General features: G+C 51.1%; 1 protein-coding gene across 1 annotated transcript in view; it reads right to left on the bottom strand.

Annotated features, from left to right (window-relative positions):
• Positions 1–16,796, bottom strand: part of LOC306917903 (sodium- and chloride-dependent taurine transporter-like) — a gene marked incomplete at its 5' end in the record, with an annotated part of 81,888 nt that overhangs the window by 49,017 nt on the left and 16,075 nt on the right. Inside the window, 2 exons of the mRNA XM_079530802.1 lie at positions 2,485–2,560; positions 5,664–5,747. Of these exons, the coding sequence (XP_079386928.1) occupies positions 2,485–2,560; positions 5,664–5,747 (160 nt within the window). The remainder of the gene's footprint in view (positions 1–2,484; positions 2,561–5,663; positions 5,748–16,796) is intronic.

Raw genomic sequence — 16,796 nt, 5'->3', positions numbered from 1 at the left:
TCTATCCACCATCCCATGCACCGTTCACTCCCTCTCCCTCTCTATCCACCATCCCATGCACCGTTCACTCCCTCTCCCTCTCTATCCACCCTCCCATGCACCGTTCACTCCCTCTCCCTCTCTATCCACCCTCCCATGCACCGTTCACTCCCTCTCCCTCTCTATCCACCCTCCCATGCACCGTTCACTCCCTCTCCCTCTCTATCCACCATCCCATGCACCGTTCACTCCCTCTCCCTCTCTATCCACCCTCCCATGCACCGTTCACTCCCTCTCCCTCTATCCACCATCCCATTTACCGTTCACTCCCTCTCCCTCTCTATCCACCCTCCCATGCACCGTTCACTCCCTCTCCCTCTCTATCCACCATCCCATGCACCGTTCACTCCCTCTCCCTCTCTATCCACCCTCCCATGCACCGTTCACTCCCTCTCCCCCTCTATCCACCATCCCATTTACCGTTCACTCCCTCTCCCTCTCTATCCACCCTCCCATGCACCGTTCACTCCCTCTCCCTCTCTATCCACCATCCCATGCACCGTTCACTCCCTCTCCCTCTCTATCCACCATCCCATGCACCGTTCACTCCCTCTCCCTCTCTATCCACCCTCCCATGCACCGTTCACTCCCTCTCCCTCTCTATCCACCATCCCATGCACCGTTCACTCCCTCTCCCTCTCTATCCACCCTCCCATGCACCGTTCACTCCCTCTCCCTCTCTATCCACCCTCCCATTTACCGTTCACTCCCTCTCCCTCTCTATCCACCCTCCCATGCACCGTTCACTCCCTCTCCCTCTATCCACCATCCCATGCACCGTTCACTCCCTCTCCCTCTCTATCCACCATCCCATGCACCGTTCACTCCCTCTCCCTCTCTATCCACCCTCCCATTTACCGTTCACTCCCTCTCCCTCTCTATCCACCCTCCCATGCACCGTTCACTCCCTCTCCCTCTATCCACCATCCCATGCACCGTTCACTCCCTCTCCCTCTATCCACCCTCCCATGCACCGTTCACTCCCTCTCCCTCTCTATCCACCCTCCCATGCACCGTTCACTCCCTCTCCCTCTCTATCCACCCTCCCATGCACCGTTCACTCCCTCTCCCTCTCTATCCACCCTCCCATGCACCGTTCACTCCCTCTCCCTCTCTATCCACCCTCCCATGCACCGTTCACTCCCTCTCCCTCTCTATCCACCCTCCCACATCTTATGATGCTTCTCTCTGGAGAGAGGACCCCCGGCGGGGGTCCCCGGCCCTATGGAGGGAGACCGTCCATGTCTGAGGACAGTCCACTGTCCTGTAGTACAGTGACAGTGGACACTAACAGTGGACACTGGTCAGTGGGGACAGTGTTGTGTATAAGTATACATCAGTGTGTGTGTGTGTGTGTGTGTGTGTGTGTGTGTGTGTGTGTGTGTGTGTGTGTGTGTGTGTGTGTGTGTGTGTGTGTGTGTGTGTGTGTGTGTGTGTGTGTGTGTGTACAGTGTGTATACATCAGTGCGTTGGCCTCAGGACCAGAGTTGCCCTTTATGCTTTGAAATAACCAGCAGCCTATAGATTATAAATAGAGCTACGACTCCATATATGGCATTGACCCCCCCCCAACAAACAACGTTCTGATATGTATGATAACATATGTATATATGTATGATAACATATGTTTATATATATGTATGATAACATATGTATATATGTATGATAACATATGTATATATATATGTATGGGAACATATGCATATATGTATGATAACATATGTTTATATATATGTATGATAACATATGTTTATATATATGTATGATAACATATGTTTATATATATATGTATGATAACATATGTTTATATATATGTATGATAACATATGTTTATATATATGTATGATAACATATGTATATATGTATGATAACATATGTATATATATATGTATGGGAACATATGTATATATGTATGATAACATATGTTTATATATATGTATGATAACATATGTTTATATATATGTATGATAACATATGTTTATATATATGTATGATAACATATGTTTATATATATGTATGATAACATATGTTTATATATATGTATGATAACATATGTATATATATATGTATGGGAACATTGTTATTCTTATGCATATTAATGTGTGTAGATGATGTTTTCCCTGCAGGCTTTAAGAGCAGGCGAGTTCACTCAGTTGGACATGAGACTAAACTATAACCTTATCTTAACTAATACGTTAATAACTACCTTAACTGACCACTGTTCATGTTCTTTAAGTTAATAACTACCTTAACTGACCACTGTTCATGTTCTTTCATGTTTAAATTAAAGGTCTATTTCATCATATAAGAGAGTTGCATAAAAGTTGTGAAAACATCAAAATGTCTTTAAATTAGTAAGTAGGACCACAATGGAAACAAGTCCCCAGGACTGAGTGTGCGTGCGTGCGTGCGTGCGTGCGTGCGTGCGTGCGTGCGTTCTCTCACCTGTCGGCTGGGCCCCCTGGCCTAACGTAGGTGACCACCAGGGGGCGAGACCTGCGCCAGTCTTCATGGAAGCCTCCTGTGAAAAAAAGGGGGAAAAAAAGTTTAATTTAACTCTAAATCCTAAACTTAACCCCTTCTGGGCGGGAACCCCTTTTGGTGTTTTAAGCTATATGTTATACTTTAGATATTGAAAAATAGCAGATCATGAGCTTGTAGATCTGCTATTTTTGAAAAATCGTGAAAATGAGTCGCAAATTTGGAATATATATTCTTTCAGAGCGAACGTTTTTAACTCAATCGTTGCTTCTGGGGAGGTCCCTGGAACATCATATTTTCAGATGGGGGTCGGCGACCAATTACATATATTTTTGGGGGTCCTTAACATGAAATAGTTTGAGCGCCACTGAGGAGAAACATCAGGATTTAGAAGACATTTGTAGAATCGTCCTCAGGTCTAAAAATGTCTTATTCTAAGGTTTTCAACCACAAAACAACCAATTCAGTTATGTTATATTACACCCCACACAAAACAACCAATTCAGTTATGTTATATTACACCCCACACAAAACAACCAATTCAGTTATGTTATATTACACCCCACACAAAACAACCAATTCAGTTATGTTATATTACACCCCACACAAAACAACCAATTCAGTTATATGTACAATATTACACCCCACACAAAACAACCAATTCAGTTATATGTACAATATTACACCCCACACAAAACAACCAATTCAGTTATATGTACATATATTACACCCCACGAATGAACAGTTTATTGTTTATTGACCATATGCAGACGGCGGCCATCTTGCCATCAGAGTTTGGAAGCACTTGTTATCAGTAAAGCAGCGTCCTGCTGCCTCCTGCATTATGTGCTCATTCTAAACAGGTGCTACGCAGCCTAACGCAGGGCTGTTGAGTGATAAACAGGTGCTACGCAGCCTAACGCAGGGCTGTTGAGTGATAAACAGGTGCTACGCAGCCTAACGCAGGGCTGTTGATTCTAAACAGGTGCTACGCAGCCTAACGCAGGGCTGTTGAGTGATAAACAGGTGCTACGCAGCCTAACGCAGGGCTGTTGAGTGATAAACAGGTGCTACGCAGCCTAACGCAGGGCTGTTGAGTGATAAACAGGTGCTACGCAGCCTAACGCAGGGCTGTTGAGTGATAAACAGGTGCTACACAGCCTAACGCAGGGCTGTTGAGTGATAAACAGGTGCTACGCAGCCTAACGCAGGGCTGTTGAGTGATAAACAGGTGCTACGCAGCCTAACGCAGGGCTGTTGAGTGATAAACAGGTGCTACGCAGCCTAACGCAGGGCTGTTGAGTGATAAACAGGTGCTACGCAGCCTAACGCAGGGCTGTTGAGTGATAAACAGGTGCTACGCAGCCTAACGCAGGGCTGTTGAGTGATAAACAGGTGCTACGCAGCCTAACGCAGGGCTGGTGAGTGATAAACAGGTGCTACGCAGCCTAACGCAGGGCTGTTGAGTGATAAACAGGTGCTACGCAGCCTAACGCAGGGCTGTTGAGTGATAAACAGGTGCTACGCAGCCTAACGCAGGGCTGTTGAGTGATAAACAGGTGCTACGCAGCCTAACGCAGGGCTGTTGAGTGATAAACAGGTGCTACGCAGCCTAACGCAGGGCTGTTGAGTGATAAACAGGTGCTACGCAGCCTAACGCAGGGCTGTTGAGTGATAAACAGGTGCTACTCAGCCTAACGCAGGGCTGTTGAGTGATAAACAGGTGCTACGCAGCCTAACGCAGGGCTGTTGAGTGATAAACAGGTGCTACGCAGCCTAACGCAGGGCTGTTGAGTGATAAACAGGTGCTACGCAGCCTAACGCAGGGCTGTTGAGTGATAAACAGGTGCTACGCAGCCTAACGCAGGGCTGTTGAGTGATAAACAGGTGCTACGCAGCCTAACGCAGGGCTGTTGAGTGATAAACAGGTGCTACGCAGCCTAACGCAGGGCTGTTGAGTGATAAACAGGTGCTACGCAGCCTAACGCAGGGCTGGTGAGTGATAAGCAAAGAGCGCTTCCAAACTCTGACAGTAGCTCATAACATCCAACGTCTAAGGTGGATTTTTATGAAACACTTTGCAGACAGAAAGAGGATAATTCAAACTTTCACTACAGCTGCAATGTTGGTGAGTTTAACATTGTTTAATACACGCTAGCAGATTATTGGACTTTTCTGATTGGATGTATGGGCTGTCAATCAGATAGGACTTTTCTGATTGGATGTATGGGCTGTCAATCAGATAGGACTTTTCTGATTGGATGTATGGGCTGTCAATCAGATAGGACTTTTCTGATTGGATGTATGGGCTGTCAATCAGATAGGACTGTTCTGATTGGATGTATGGGCTGTCAATCAGATAGGACTGTTCTCATTGGATGAATGGGTTGGATGTAAAATTGTGTTTGTTGTTTGTTGTGTACGTTATGATTATTGTACCAATATACAATGTAACCATTGTTAAAACATAATAATAATAATAACTAGAACTGCACTCTGTCGAGTGGGGCAGAGCGCGCAAGTACTGTCGACCGCTACAAACTGTCAAATCTCAGCTTCTCTTTGAAAGAACGATTGAAATATTGAATTATTAGGTTTAGCTATTTGCTACGTACCTACTTTTTGCACGTAAAAAAGTAGTATTATGAAGTATATCGTAATAAAGATGTGGATTAAAGGACCCAATGCCTTCAATGGTGACGTATATCTCGATCAGTGTCGGGTGGATTACAGGAAATGCCTCTATGTATATGTATATGTAATTTGTAAGTTGATTAGCGGTATACTGTGGTTACTTTTGATGCGTATGCACCGTCCCAGCATATGACGTCAGGGTATAACTGGTATAGCTAGCTCTCAATGATGACTAGCTCTCAATGATGACGTAATAAAGATGTGGATTAAAGGTCCCAATGCCAGAGTGTAATTGGTTTTCGATGGTGACGTAATGACGATATGTTTTAGTGTCGGGAGGATTAGAGGTAATGCTCCTATGTATACATGTATGTAGTCTGGCACCACTGCCATATCAGGCACAAGTAGTCATTACGTCATTTGCTGGGACGGTGCATACGCATCGTCGGGCGAAACTAGTACTTGCACGCTCTGCTTGCGCAAGTAATAATAATAATAAAAACACGTACCTCTCATGACGAATCCGAAGCTGTTTCCCTCCTTGTGTAAACACACTTCTATGGTTTTGGATGTGACGCCTGAAGGACTCTGGACTGAAGACATGAAGATTATATTATATTATATACAGTAAGACACCTGAAGGACTCTGGATTGAAGACATGAAGATTATATTATATTATATTATATTATATTATATTATATTATATTATATTATATTATATTATATTATATTATATTATATTATATTATATTATATTATATTATATTATATTACATACAGTAAGACACCTGAAGGACTCTGGACTGAAGACATGAAGATTATATTATATTATATTATATTATATACAGTAAGACGCCTGAAGGACTCTGGACTGAAGACATGAAGATTATATTATATTATATTATATACAGTAAGACTCCTGAGGGACACTGGACTGAAGACATGAAGATTATATTATATTATATTATATTATATTATATACAGTAAGACGCCTGAAGGACTCTGGACTGAAGACATGAAGATTATATTATATTATATTATATACAGTAAGACACCTGAAGGACTCTGGACTGAAGACATGAAGATTATATTATATTATATTATATTATATACAGTAAGACACCTGAAGGACTCTGGACTGAAGACATGAAGATTAGATTATATTATATACAGTAAGACACCTGAAGGACTCTGGACTGAAGACATAAAGATTAATATGATTATTAATCATAGTATATACAGTAAGACACTGAGGCTGAGGGGCTCTGGACTGAAGACAGTTCAGAGCTCCTCCATTATCATCAAAATACCTCATAATACCTCACCCCCGTGACCTGGCTACGGATAAGCGGTTGTAGATGGATGGATAATACCTCACACACACCAGCAACTGAGCAGCAGTGGTGTCAGTGGACTAGTCCCCTGCTAGGGAAATGCACTCTGCTCTCTGCATATTGTATTCCATCACAAAGCTGTTTGGACCGCCGGTTTTTCATGCCATTGTGATTCATTCAAAATGTAATGGTGTCAGTTCTGCTGCTGTTGACAGCTGTCGGTACAAAGCGAACACACTCTGCTGTAAGCAGCCTGGCTGAACTGCGACATGGAAAACTACCGCGGGTCCGCGGCTCGTCTTTCTGTGTGCTAACAACTAACGCTAACCTGAAGCTGCAAATCACACAGCGAGCACCATGCATGGCATGGTACACACACATGAAAAGGGTAATGGAGGTTTTATGGTGTTATTTAACACAAACGCCAAAATGGAGATGTATAGAGCAGCTGTATGTCTCTCAGTGCACTGTGGTACTGTACTGTACTGTACTGTACTGTACTGTACTGTGCTGTGCTGTGCTGTGCTGTGCTGTGCTGTGCTGTGCTGTACTGTACTGTACTGTACTGTGCTGTGCTGTGCTGTGCTGTGCTGTGCTGTGCTGTACTGTACTGTACTGTGCTGTGCTGTACTGTACTGTGCTGTGCTGTGCTGTGCTGTGCTGTGCTGTACTGTGCTGTGCTGTGCTGTACTGTGCTGTGCTGTGCTGTACTAGCCCTCTTCCCTGGCCTGTGTGTGTCTGTGTGTTAGGCTGTGCAACAGTGACACCTGGTGTTGAACAAATGCTATAACGCTATTTCCGTGCTCGGACAGACCCAGGGACACACATAGCTGTCTATAGGAGTGGTTGCACCAGTCAATTTTTTTAAAATTTTCGGCTAAATACAACGAGACTGAGTGTGTGTCACGCAGCGTCAGCTAGGTCAGGGGGTGTGGTCAGGAGGTAACAGGGGGTGTGGTCAGGAGGTAACAGGGGGTGTGGTCAGGAGGTAACAAGGGGTGTGGTCAAGAGGTAACAGGGGGTGTGGTCAGGAGGTAACAAGGGGTGTGGTCAGGAGGTAACAAGGGGTGTGGTCAGGAGGTAACAGGGGGTGTGGTCAGGAGGTAACAAGGGGTGTGGTCAGGAGGTAACAGGGGGTGTTGTCAGGAGGTAACAGGGGGTGTGGTCAGGAGGTAACAGGGGGTGTGGTCAGGAGGTAACAAGGGGTGTGGTCAGGAGGTAACAAGGGGTGTGGTCAGGAGGTAACAGGGGGTGTGGTCAGGAGGTAACAGGGGGTGTGGTCAGGAGGTAACAGGGGGTGTGGTCAGGAGGTAACAAGGGGTGTGGTCAGGAGGTAACAGGTGGTGTGGTCAGGAGGTAACAAGGGGTGTGGTCAGGAGGTAACAGGTGGTGTGGTCAGGAGGTAACAAGGGGTGTGGTCAGGAGGTAACAAGGGGTGCACGGCCAAAAACGTTTGGGGACCGCTGGTGTAGATATCAACCAATAAAAAGTGTTTGGTGGGCCGCGGTGAAAGCTCGCTCAAAGAGAGACTGAGCCAATAGGAGGGGTGGATGACATCGCTGTAGAGACTGAGCCAATAGGAGGGGTGGATGACATCGCTGTAGAGACTGAGCCAATAGGAGGGGTGGATGACATCGCTGTAGAGACTGAGCCAATAGGAGGGGTGGATGACATCGCTGTAGAGACTGAGCCAATAGGAGGGGTGGATGACATCGCTGTAGAGACTGAGCCAATAGGAGGGGTGGATGACATCGCTGTAGAGACTGAGCCAATAGGAGGGGTGGATGACATCGCTGTAGAGACTGAGCCAATAGGAGGGGTGGATGACATCACTGTAGAGACTGAGCCAATAGGAGGGGTGGATGACATCGCTGTAGAGACTGAGCCAATAGGAGGGGTGGATGACATCACTGTAGAGACTGAGCCAATAGGAGGGGTGGATGACATCGCTGCTAGAGACTGAGCCAATAGGAGGGGTGGATGACATCACTGTAGAGACTGAGCCAATAGGAGGGGTGGATGACATCGCTGTAGAGACTGTGAGCCAATAGGAGGGGTGGATGACATCGCTGTAGAGACTGAGCCAATAGGAGGGGTGGATGACATCGCTGTAGAGACTGTGAGCCAATAGGAGGGGTGGATGACATCGCTGCTAGAGACTGAGCCAATAGGAGGGGTGGATGACATCGCTGTAGAGACTGAGCCAATAGGAGGGGTGGATGACATCGCTGTAGAGACTGAGCCAATAGGAGGGGTGGATGACATCGCTGCTATAGAGACTGAGCCAATAGGAGGGGTGGATGACATCGCTGCTATAGAGACTGAGCCAATAGGACGGGTGGATGACATCGCTGTAGAGACTGAGCCAATAGGAGGGGTGGATGACATCGCTGTAGAGACTGAGCCAATAGGAGGGGTGGATGACATCGCTGTAGAGACTGAGCCAATAGGAGGGGTGGATGACATCACTGTAGAGACTGAGCCAATAGGAGGGGTGGATGACATCACTGTAGAGACTGTGAGCCAATAGGAGCGGTGGATGACATCGCTGTAGAGACTGAGCCAATAGGAGGGGTGGATGACATCACTGGCGGTGCGTCAGGACGGTCTCGTTGAGAAACATTTATTCTAATGAGGTTTCATCATCGTTCAGATCGCTGGCGGTGACGATGACGAGTCATGATGAGATAAAAGACCACCCGGGGGTCCCTGGAGGGAGGTTCCAGGGGGTCCCCGGGGTGGGGGGTCCCTGGAGGGAGGTTCCAGGGGGTCCCCGGGGTGGGGGGTCCCTGGAGGGAGGTTCCAGGGGGTCCCCGGGGTGGGGGGTCCCTGGAGGGAAGTTCCAGGGGGTCTCCGGGGTGGGGGGTCCCTGGAGGGAGGTTCCAGGGGGTCCCCGGGGTGGGGGGTCCCTGGAGGGAGGTTCCAGGGGGTCCCCCAGCAGAATGGTTTTATGGTGAAGTGAAAAGACACTGCCTCTCCAAATAGTTCAGCTGGTGACTGTGTATGTGTAGAGGGGTGGGGGGGGTGTGGGGGGGATGGATATGTGAGGGGGGGGGGTGTGGGGGGGGGGGACGTGCAGCCATGCATGACAGAGAACATTTAGTCAGAAGGAAAGACATAATTAAGGAGATGATGATGTAGGAGGAGGGGGGAGGGGGGGCGCTTTGTGCCTTCAGATTCAGAACAGCTTGATAAACAACAACATGATTCTATGTGGGGGGTGGTGGGGGGTTGAGGGGGGGTGTCCTTTAGCTTTACGTCCAAAGGGACGACTTTGACGGAGATTCGGAGAGGCGTTGTGTAAACGGGAGAACGGGGAGGGGAAAGGGAAAGGGGGGGGGAATTGGGGGGAGCATCAGCGTTTTGTTGAGGGTTGCGTCGGGTCAAGTTGTCGCGGTCAAGAATGTTGTGTACATGGAACGGAGGCCATTCATGTCTAAAACTGTCTGTTCCTCTGCACGTCAGCATGGAGCCTATAGAGGTATTGAGGGCGACTGTGGCTCAGGAGGTAGAGCGGGTCGTCCAATGATCCCTGGGTCGGCTGTTCGAATCCCGGCTCCTCCTCCTGTCCACATGTGGAAGTGTACTTGGGGCAAGACACTGAACCCCACCCTGCCTCCAATGAGACATTGAACCCCACCCTGCCTCCAATGAGACACTGAACCCCACCCTGCCTCCAATGAGACACTGAACCCCACCCTGCCTCCAATGAGACACTGAACCCCACCCTACCTCCAGTGAGACACTGAACCCCACCCTGACTCCAATGAGACACTGAACCCCACCCTGCCTCCAATGAGACGTTGAACCCCACCCTGCCTCCAATGAGACACTGAACCCCACCCTGCCTCCAATGAGACACTGAACCCCACCCTACCTCCAGTGAGACACTGAACCCCACCCTGCCTCCAATGAGACACTGAACCCCACCCTGCCTCCAGTGAGACACTGAACCCCACCCTGCCTCCAATGAGACACTGAACCCCACACTGTCTCCAATGAGACACTGAACCCCACCCTGCCTCCAATGAGACACTGAACCCCACACTGTCTCCAATGAGACACTGAACCCCACCCTGTCTCCAATGAGACACTGAACCCCACACTGCCTCCAATGAGACACTGAACCCCACACTGTCTCCAATGAGACACTGAACCCCACCCTGCCTCCAATGAGACACTGAACCCCACCCTGCCTCCAGTGAGACACTGAACCCCACCCTGTCTCCAATGAGACTCTGAACCCCACCCTGCCTCCAATGAGACACTGAACCCCACACTGTCTCCAATGAGACACTGAACCCCACCCTGCCTCCAATGAGACACTGAACCCCACCCTGCCTCCAATGAGACACTGAACCCCACTCTGTCTCCAATGAGACACTGAACCCCACCCTGCCTCCAGTGAGACACTGAACCCCACCCTGCCTCCAATGAGACACTGAACCCCACCCTGTCTCCAATGAGACACTGAACCCCACACTGCCTCCAATGAGACACTGAACCCCACCCTGACTCCAATGAGACACTGAACTCCACACTGCCTCCAATGAGACACTGAACCCCACCCTGCCTCCAATGAGACACTGAACCCCACCCTGCCTCCAGTGAGACACTGAACCCCACCCTGCCTCCAATGAGACACTGAACCCCACACTGTCTCCAATGAGACACTGAACCCCACCCTGCCTCCAATGAGACACTGAACCCCACACTGTCTCCAATGAGACACTGAACCCCACCCTGTCTCCAATGAGACACTGAACCCCACCCTGTCTCCAATGAGACACTGAACCCCACACTGCCTCCAATGAGACACTGAACCCCACACTGCCTCCAATGAGACACTGAACCCCACACTGCCTCCAGTGAGACACTGAACCCCACACTGCCTCCAATGAGACACTGAACCCCACACTGCCTCCAGTGAGACACTGAACCCCACCCTGCCTCCAATGAGACACTGAACCCCACACTGCCTCCAGTGAGACACTGAACCCCACACTGCCTCCAATGAGACACTGAACCCCACACTGTCTCCAATGAGACACTGAACCCCACCCTGCCTCCAATGAGACACTGAACCCCACCCTGCCTCCAATGAGACAATGAACCCCACACTGCCTCCAATGAGACACTGAACCCCACACTGCCTCCAATGAGACACTGAACCCCACCCTGCCTCCAGTGAGACACTGAACCCCACACTGCCTCCAGTGAGACACTGAACCCCACACTGCCTCCAATGAGACACTGAACCCCACCCTGCCTCCAGTGAGACACTGAACCCCACACTGCCTCCAGTGAGACACTGAACCCCACACTGCCTCCAATGAGACACTGAACCCCACACTGCCTCCAGTGAGACACTGAACCCCACCCTGCCTCCAGTGAGACACTGAACCCCACACTGTCTCCAATGAGACACTGAACCCCACACTGCCTCCAATGAGACACTGAACCCCACCCTGCCTCCAGTGAGACACTGAACCCCACACTGCCTCCAGTGAGACACTGAACCCCACACTGCCTCCAATGAGAAACTGAACCCCACACTGCCTCCAGTGAGACACTGAACCCCACCCTGCCTCCAGTGAGACACTGAACCCCACCCTGCCTCCAATGAGACACTGAACCCCACACTGTCTCCAATGAGACACTGAACCCCACCCTGCCTCCAATGAGACACTGAACCCCACACTGCCTCCAATGAGACACTGAACCCCACACTGCCTCCAATGAGACACTGAACCCCACCCTGCCTCCAATGAGACACTGAACCCCACACTGCCTCCAGTGAGACACTGAACCCCACACTGCCTCCAGTGAGACACTGAACCCCACCCTGTCTCCAATGAGACACTGAACCCCACCCTGCCTCCAATGAGACACTGAACCCCACACTGCCTCCAATGAGACACTGAACCCCACCCTGCCTCCAATGAGACACTGAACCCCACACTGCCTCCAGTGAGACACTGAACCCCACCCTGCCTCCAATGAGACACTGAACCCCACACTGCCTCCAGTGAGACACTGAACCCCACACTGCCTCCAATGAGACACTGAACCCCACACTGTCTCCAATGAGACACTGAACCCCACCCTGCCTCCAATGAGACACTGAACCCCACCCTGCCTCCAATGAGACAATGAACCCCACACTGCCTCCAATGAGACACTGAACCCCACACTGCCTCCAATGAGACACTGAACCCCACCCTGCCTCCAGTGAGACACTGAACCCCACACTGCCTCCAGTGAGACACTGAACCCCACACTGCCTCCAATGAGACACTGAACCCCACCCTGCCTCCAGTGAGACACTGAACCCCACACTGCCTCCAGTGAGACACTGAACCCCACACTGCCTCCAATGAGACACTGAACCCCACACTGCCTCCAGTGAGACACTGAACCCCACCCTGCCTCCAGTGAGACACTGAACCCCACACTGTCTCCAATGAGACACTGAACCCCACACTGCCTCCAATGAGACACTGAACCCCACCCTGCCTCCAGTGAGACACTGAACCCCACACTGCCTCCAGTGAGACACTGAACCCCACACTGCCTCCAATGAGAAACTGAACCCCACACTGCCTCCAGTGAGACACTGAACCCCACCCTGCCTCCAGTGAGACACTGAACCCCACCCTGCCTCCAATGAGACACTGAACCCCACACTGTCTCCAATGAGACACTGAACCCCACCCTGCCTCCAATGAGACACTGAACCCCACACTGCCTCCAATGAGACACTGAACCCCACACTGCCTCCAATGAGACACTGAACCCCACCCTGCCTCCAATGAGACACTGAACCCCACACTGCCTCCAGTGAGACACTGAACCCCACACTGCCTCCAGTGAGACACTGAACCCCACCCTGTCTCCAATGAGACACTGAACCCCACCCTGCCTCCAATGAGACACTGAACCCCACACTGCCTCCAATGAGACACTGAACCCCACCCTGCCTCCAATGAGACACTGAACCCCACCCTGCCTCCAATGAGACACTGAACCCCACACTGCCTCCAATGAGACACTGAACCCCACCCTGCCTCCAATGAGACACTGAACCCCACACTGCCTCCAATGAGACACTGAACCCCACCCTGCCTCCAATGAGACACTGAACCCCACCCTGCCTCCAATGAGACACTGAACCCCACACTGCCTCCAATGAGACACTGAACCCCACCCTGCCTCCAATGAGACACTGAACCCCACCCTGCCTCCAATGAGACACTGAACCCCACACTGCCTCCAGTGAGACACTGAACCCCACACTGCCTCCAATGAGACACTGAACCCCACACTGCCTCCAATGAGACACTGAACCCCACCCTGCCTCCAGTGAGACACTGAACCCCACACTGCCTCCAGTGAGACACTGAACCCCACACTGCCTCCAATGAGACACTGAACCCCACCCTGCCTCCAGTGAGACACTGAACCCCACACTGCCTCCAGTGAGACACTGAACCCCACACTGCCTCCAATGAGACACTGAACCCCACACTGCCTCCAGTGAGACACTGAACCCCACCCTGCCTCCAGTGAGACACTGAACCCCACACTGTCTCCAATGAGACACTGAACCCCACACTGCCTCCAATGAGACACTGAACCCCACCCTGCCTCCAGTGAGACACTGAACCCCACACTGCCTCCAGTGAGACACTGAACCCCACACTGCCTCCAATGAGACACTGAACCCCACACTGCCTCCAGTGAGACACTGAACCCCACCCTGCCTCCAGTGAGACACTGAACCCCACCCTGCCTCCAATGAGACACTGAACCCCACACTGTCTCCAATGAGACACTGAACCCCACCCTGCCTCCAATGAGACACTGAACCCCACACTGTCTCCAATGAGACACTGAACCCCACCCTGTCTCCAATGAGACACTGAACCCCACACTGCCTCCAATGAGACACTGAACCCCACACTGTCTCCAATGAGACACTGAACCCCACCCTGCCTCCAATGAGACACTGAACCCCACCCTGCCTCCAGTGAGACACTGAACCCCACCCTGTCTCCAATGAGACTCTGAACCCCACCCTGCCTCCAATGAGACACTGAACCCCACACTGTCTCCAATGAGACACTGAACCCCACCCTGCCTCCAATGAGACACTGAACCCCACCCTGCCTCCAATGAGACACTGAACCCCACACTGTCTCCAATGAGACACTGAACCCCACACTGTCTCCAATGAGACACTGAACCCCACCCTGCCTCCAGTGAGACACTGAACCCCACCCTGCCTCCAATGAGACACTGAACCCCACCCTGTCTCCAATGAGACACTGAACCCCACACTGCCTCCAATGAGACACTGAACCCCACCCTGACTCCAATGAGACACTGAACTCCACACTGCCTCCAATGAGACACTGAACCCCACCCTGCCTCCAATGAGACACTGAACCCCACCCTGCCTCCAGTGAGACACTGAACCCCACCCTGCCTCCAATGAGACACTGAACCCCACACTGTCTCCAATGAGACACTGAACCCCACCCTGCCTCCAATGAGACACTGAACCCCACACTGTCTCGAATGAGACACTGAACCCCACCCTGTCTCCAATGAGACACTGAACCCCACCCTGTCTCCAATGAGACACTGAACCCCACACTGCCTCCAATGAGACACTGAACCCCACACTGCCTCCAATGAGACACTGAACCCCACACTGCCTCCAGTGAGACACTGAACCCCACACTGCCTCCAATGAGACACTGAACCCCACACTGCCTCCAGTGAGACACTGAACCCCACCCTGCCTCCAATGAGACACTGAACCCCACACTGCCTCCAGTGAGACACTGAACCCCACACTGCCTCCAATGAGACACTGAACCCCACACTGTCTCCAATGAGACACTGAACCCCACCCTGCCTCCAATGAGACACTGAACCCCACCCTGCCTCCAATGAGACAATGAACCCCACACTGCCTCCAATGAGACACTGAACCCCACACTGCCTCCAATGAGACACTGAACCCCACCCTGCCTCCAGTGAGACACTGAACCCCACACTGCCTCCAGTGAGACACTGAACCCCACACTGCCTCCAATGAGACACTGAACCCCACCCTGCCTCCAGTGAGACACTGAACCCCACACTGCCTCCAGTGAGACACTGAACCCCACACTGCCTCCAATGAGACACTGAACCCCACACTGCCTCCAGTGAGACACTGAACCCCACCCTGCCTCCAGTGAGACACTGAACCCCACACTGTCTCCAATGAGACACTGAACCCCACACTGCCTCCAATGAGACACTGAACCCCACCCTGCCTCCAGTGAGACACTGAACCCCACACTGCCTCCAGTGAGACACTGAACCCCACACTGCCTCCAATGAGACACTGAACCCCACACTGCCTCCAGTGAGACACTGAACCCCACCCTGCCTCCAGTGAGACACTGAACCCCACCCTGCCTCCAATGAGACACTGAACCCCACACTGTCTCCAATGAGACACTGAACCCCACCCTGCCTCCAATGAGACACTGAACCCCACACTGTCTCCAATGAGACACTGAACCCCACCCTGTCTCCAATGAGACACTGAACCCCACACTGCCTCCAATGAGACACTGAACCCCACACTGTCTCCAATGAGACACTGAACCCCACCCTGCCTCCAATGAGACACTGAACCCCACCCTGCCTCCAGTGAGACACTGAACCCCACCCTGTCTCCAATGAGACTCTGAACCCCACCCTGCCTCCAATGAGACACTGAACCCCACACTGTCTCCAATGAGACACTGAACCCCACCCTGCCTCCAATGAGACACTGAACCCCACCCTGCCTCCAATGAGACACTGAACCCCACACTGTCTCCAATGAGACACTGAACCCCACCCTGCCTCCAGTGAGACACTGAACCCCACCCTGCCTCCAATGAGACACTGAACCCCACCCTGTCTCCAATGAGACACTGAACCCCACACTGCCTCCAATGAGACACTGAACCCCACCCTGACTCCAATGAGACACTGAACTCCACACTGCCTCCAATGAGACACTGAACCCCACCCTGCCTCCAATGAGACACTGAACCCCACCCTGCCTCCAGTGAGACACTGAACCCCACCCTGCCTCCAATGAGACACTGAACCCCACACTGTCTCCAATGAGACACTGAACCCCACCCTGCCTCCAATGAGACACTGAACCCCACACTGTCTCCAATGAGACACTGAACCCCACCCTGTCTCCAATGAGACACTGAACCCCACCCTGTCTCCAATGAGACACTGAACCC

Source organism: Electrona antarctica (assembly GCF_951216825.1).
Source record: "Electrona antarctica genome assembly, contig: scaffold_56, whole genome shotgun sequence".
Lineage (NCBI taxonomy): Eukaryota > Metazoa > Chordata > Actinopteri > Myctophiformes > Myctophidae > Electrona > Electrona antarctica.
The sequence above is the reverse complement of the archived record's forward strand: the minus strand, read 5'-3'. Positions and strand labels throughout refer to the sequence as shown.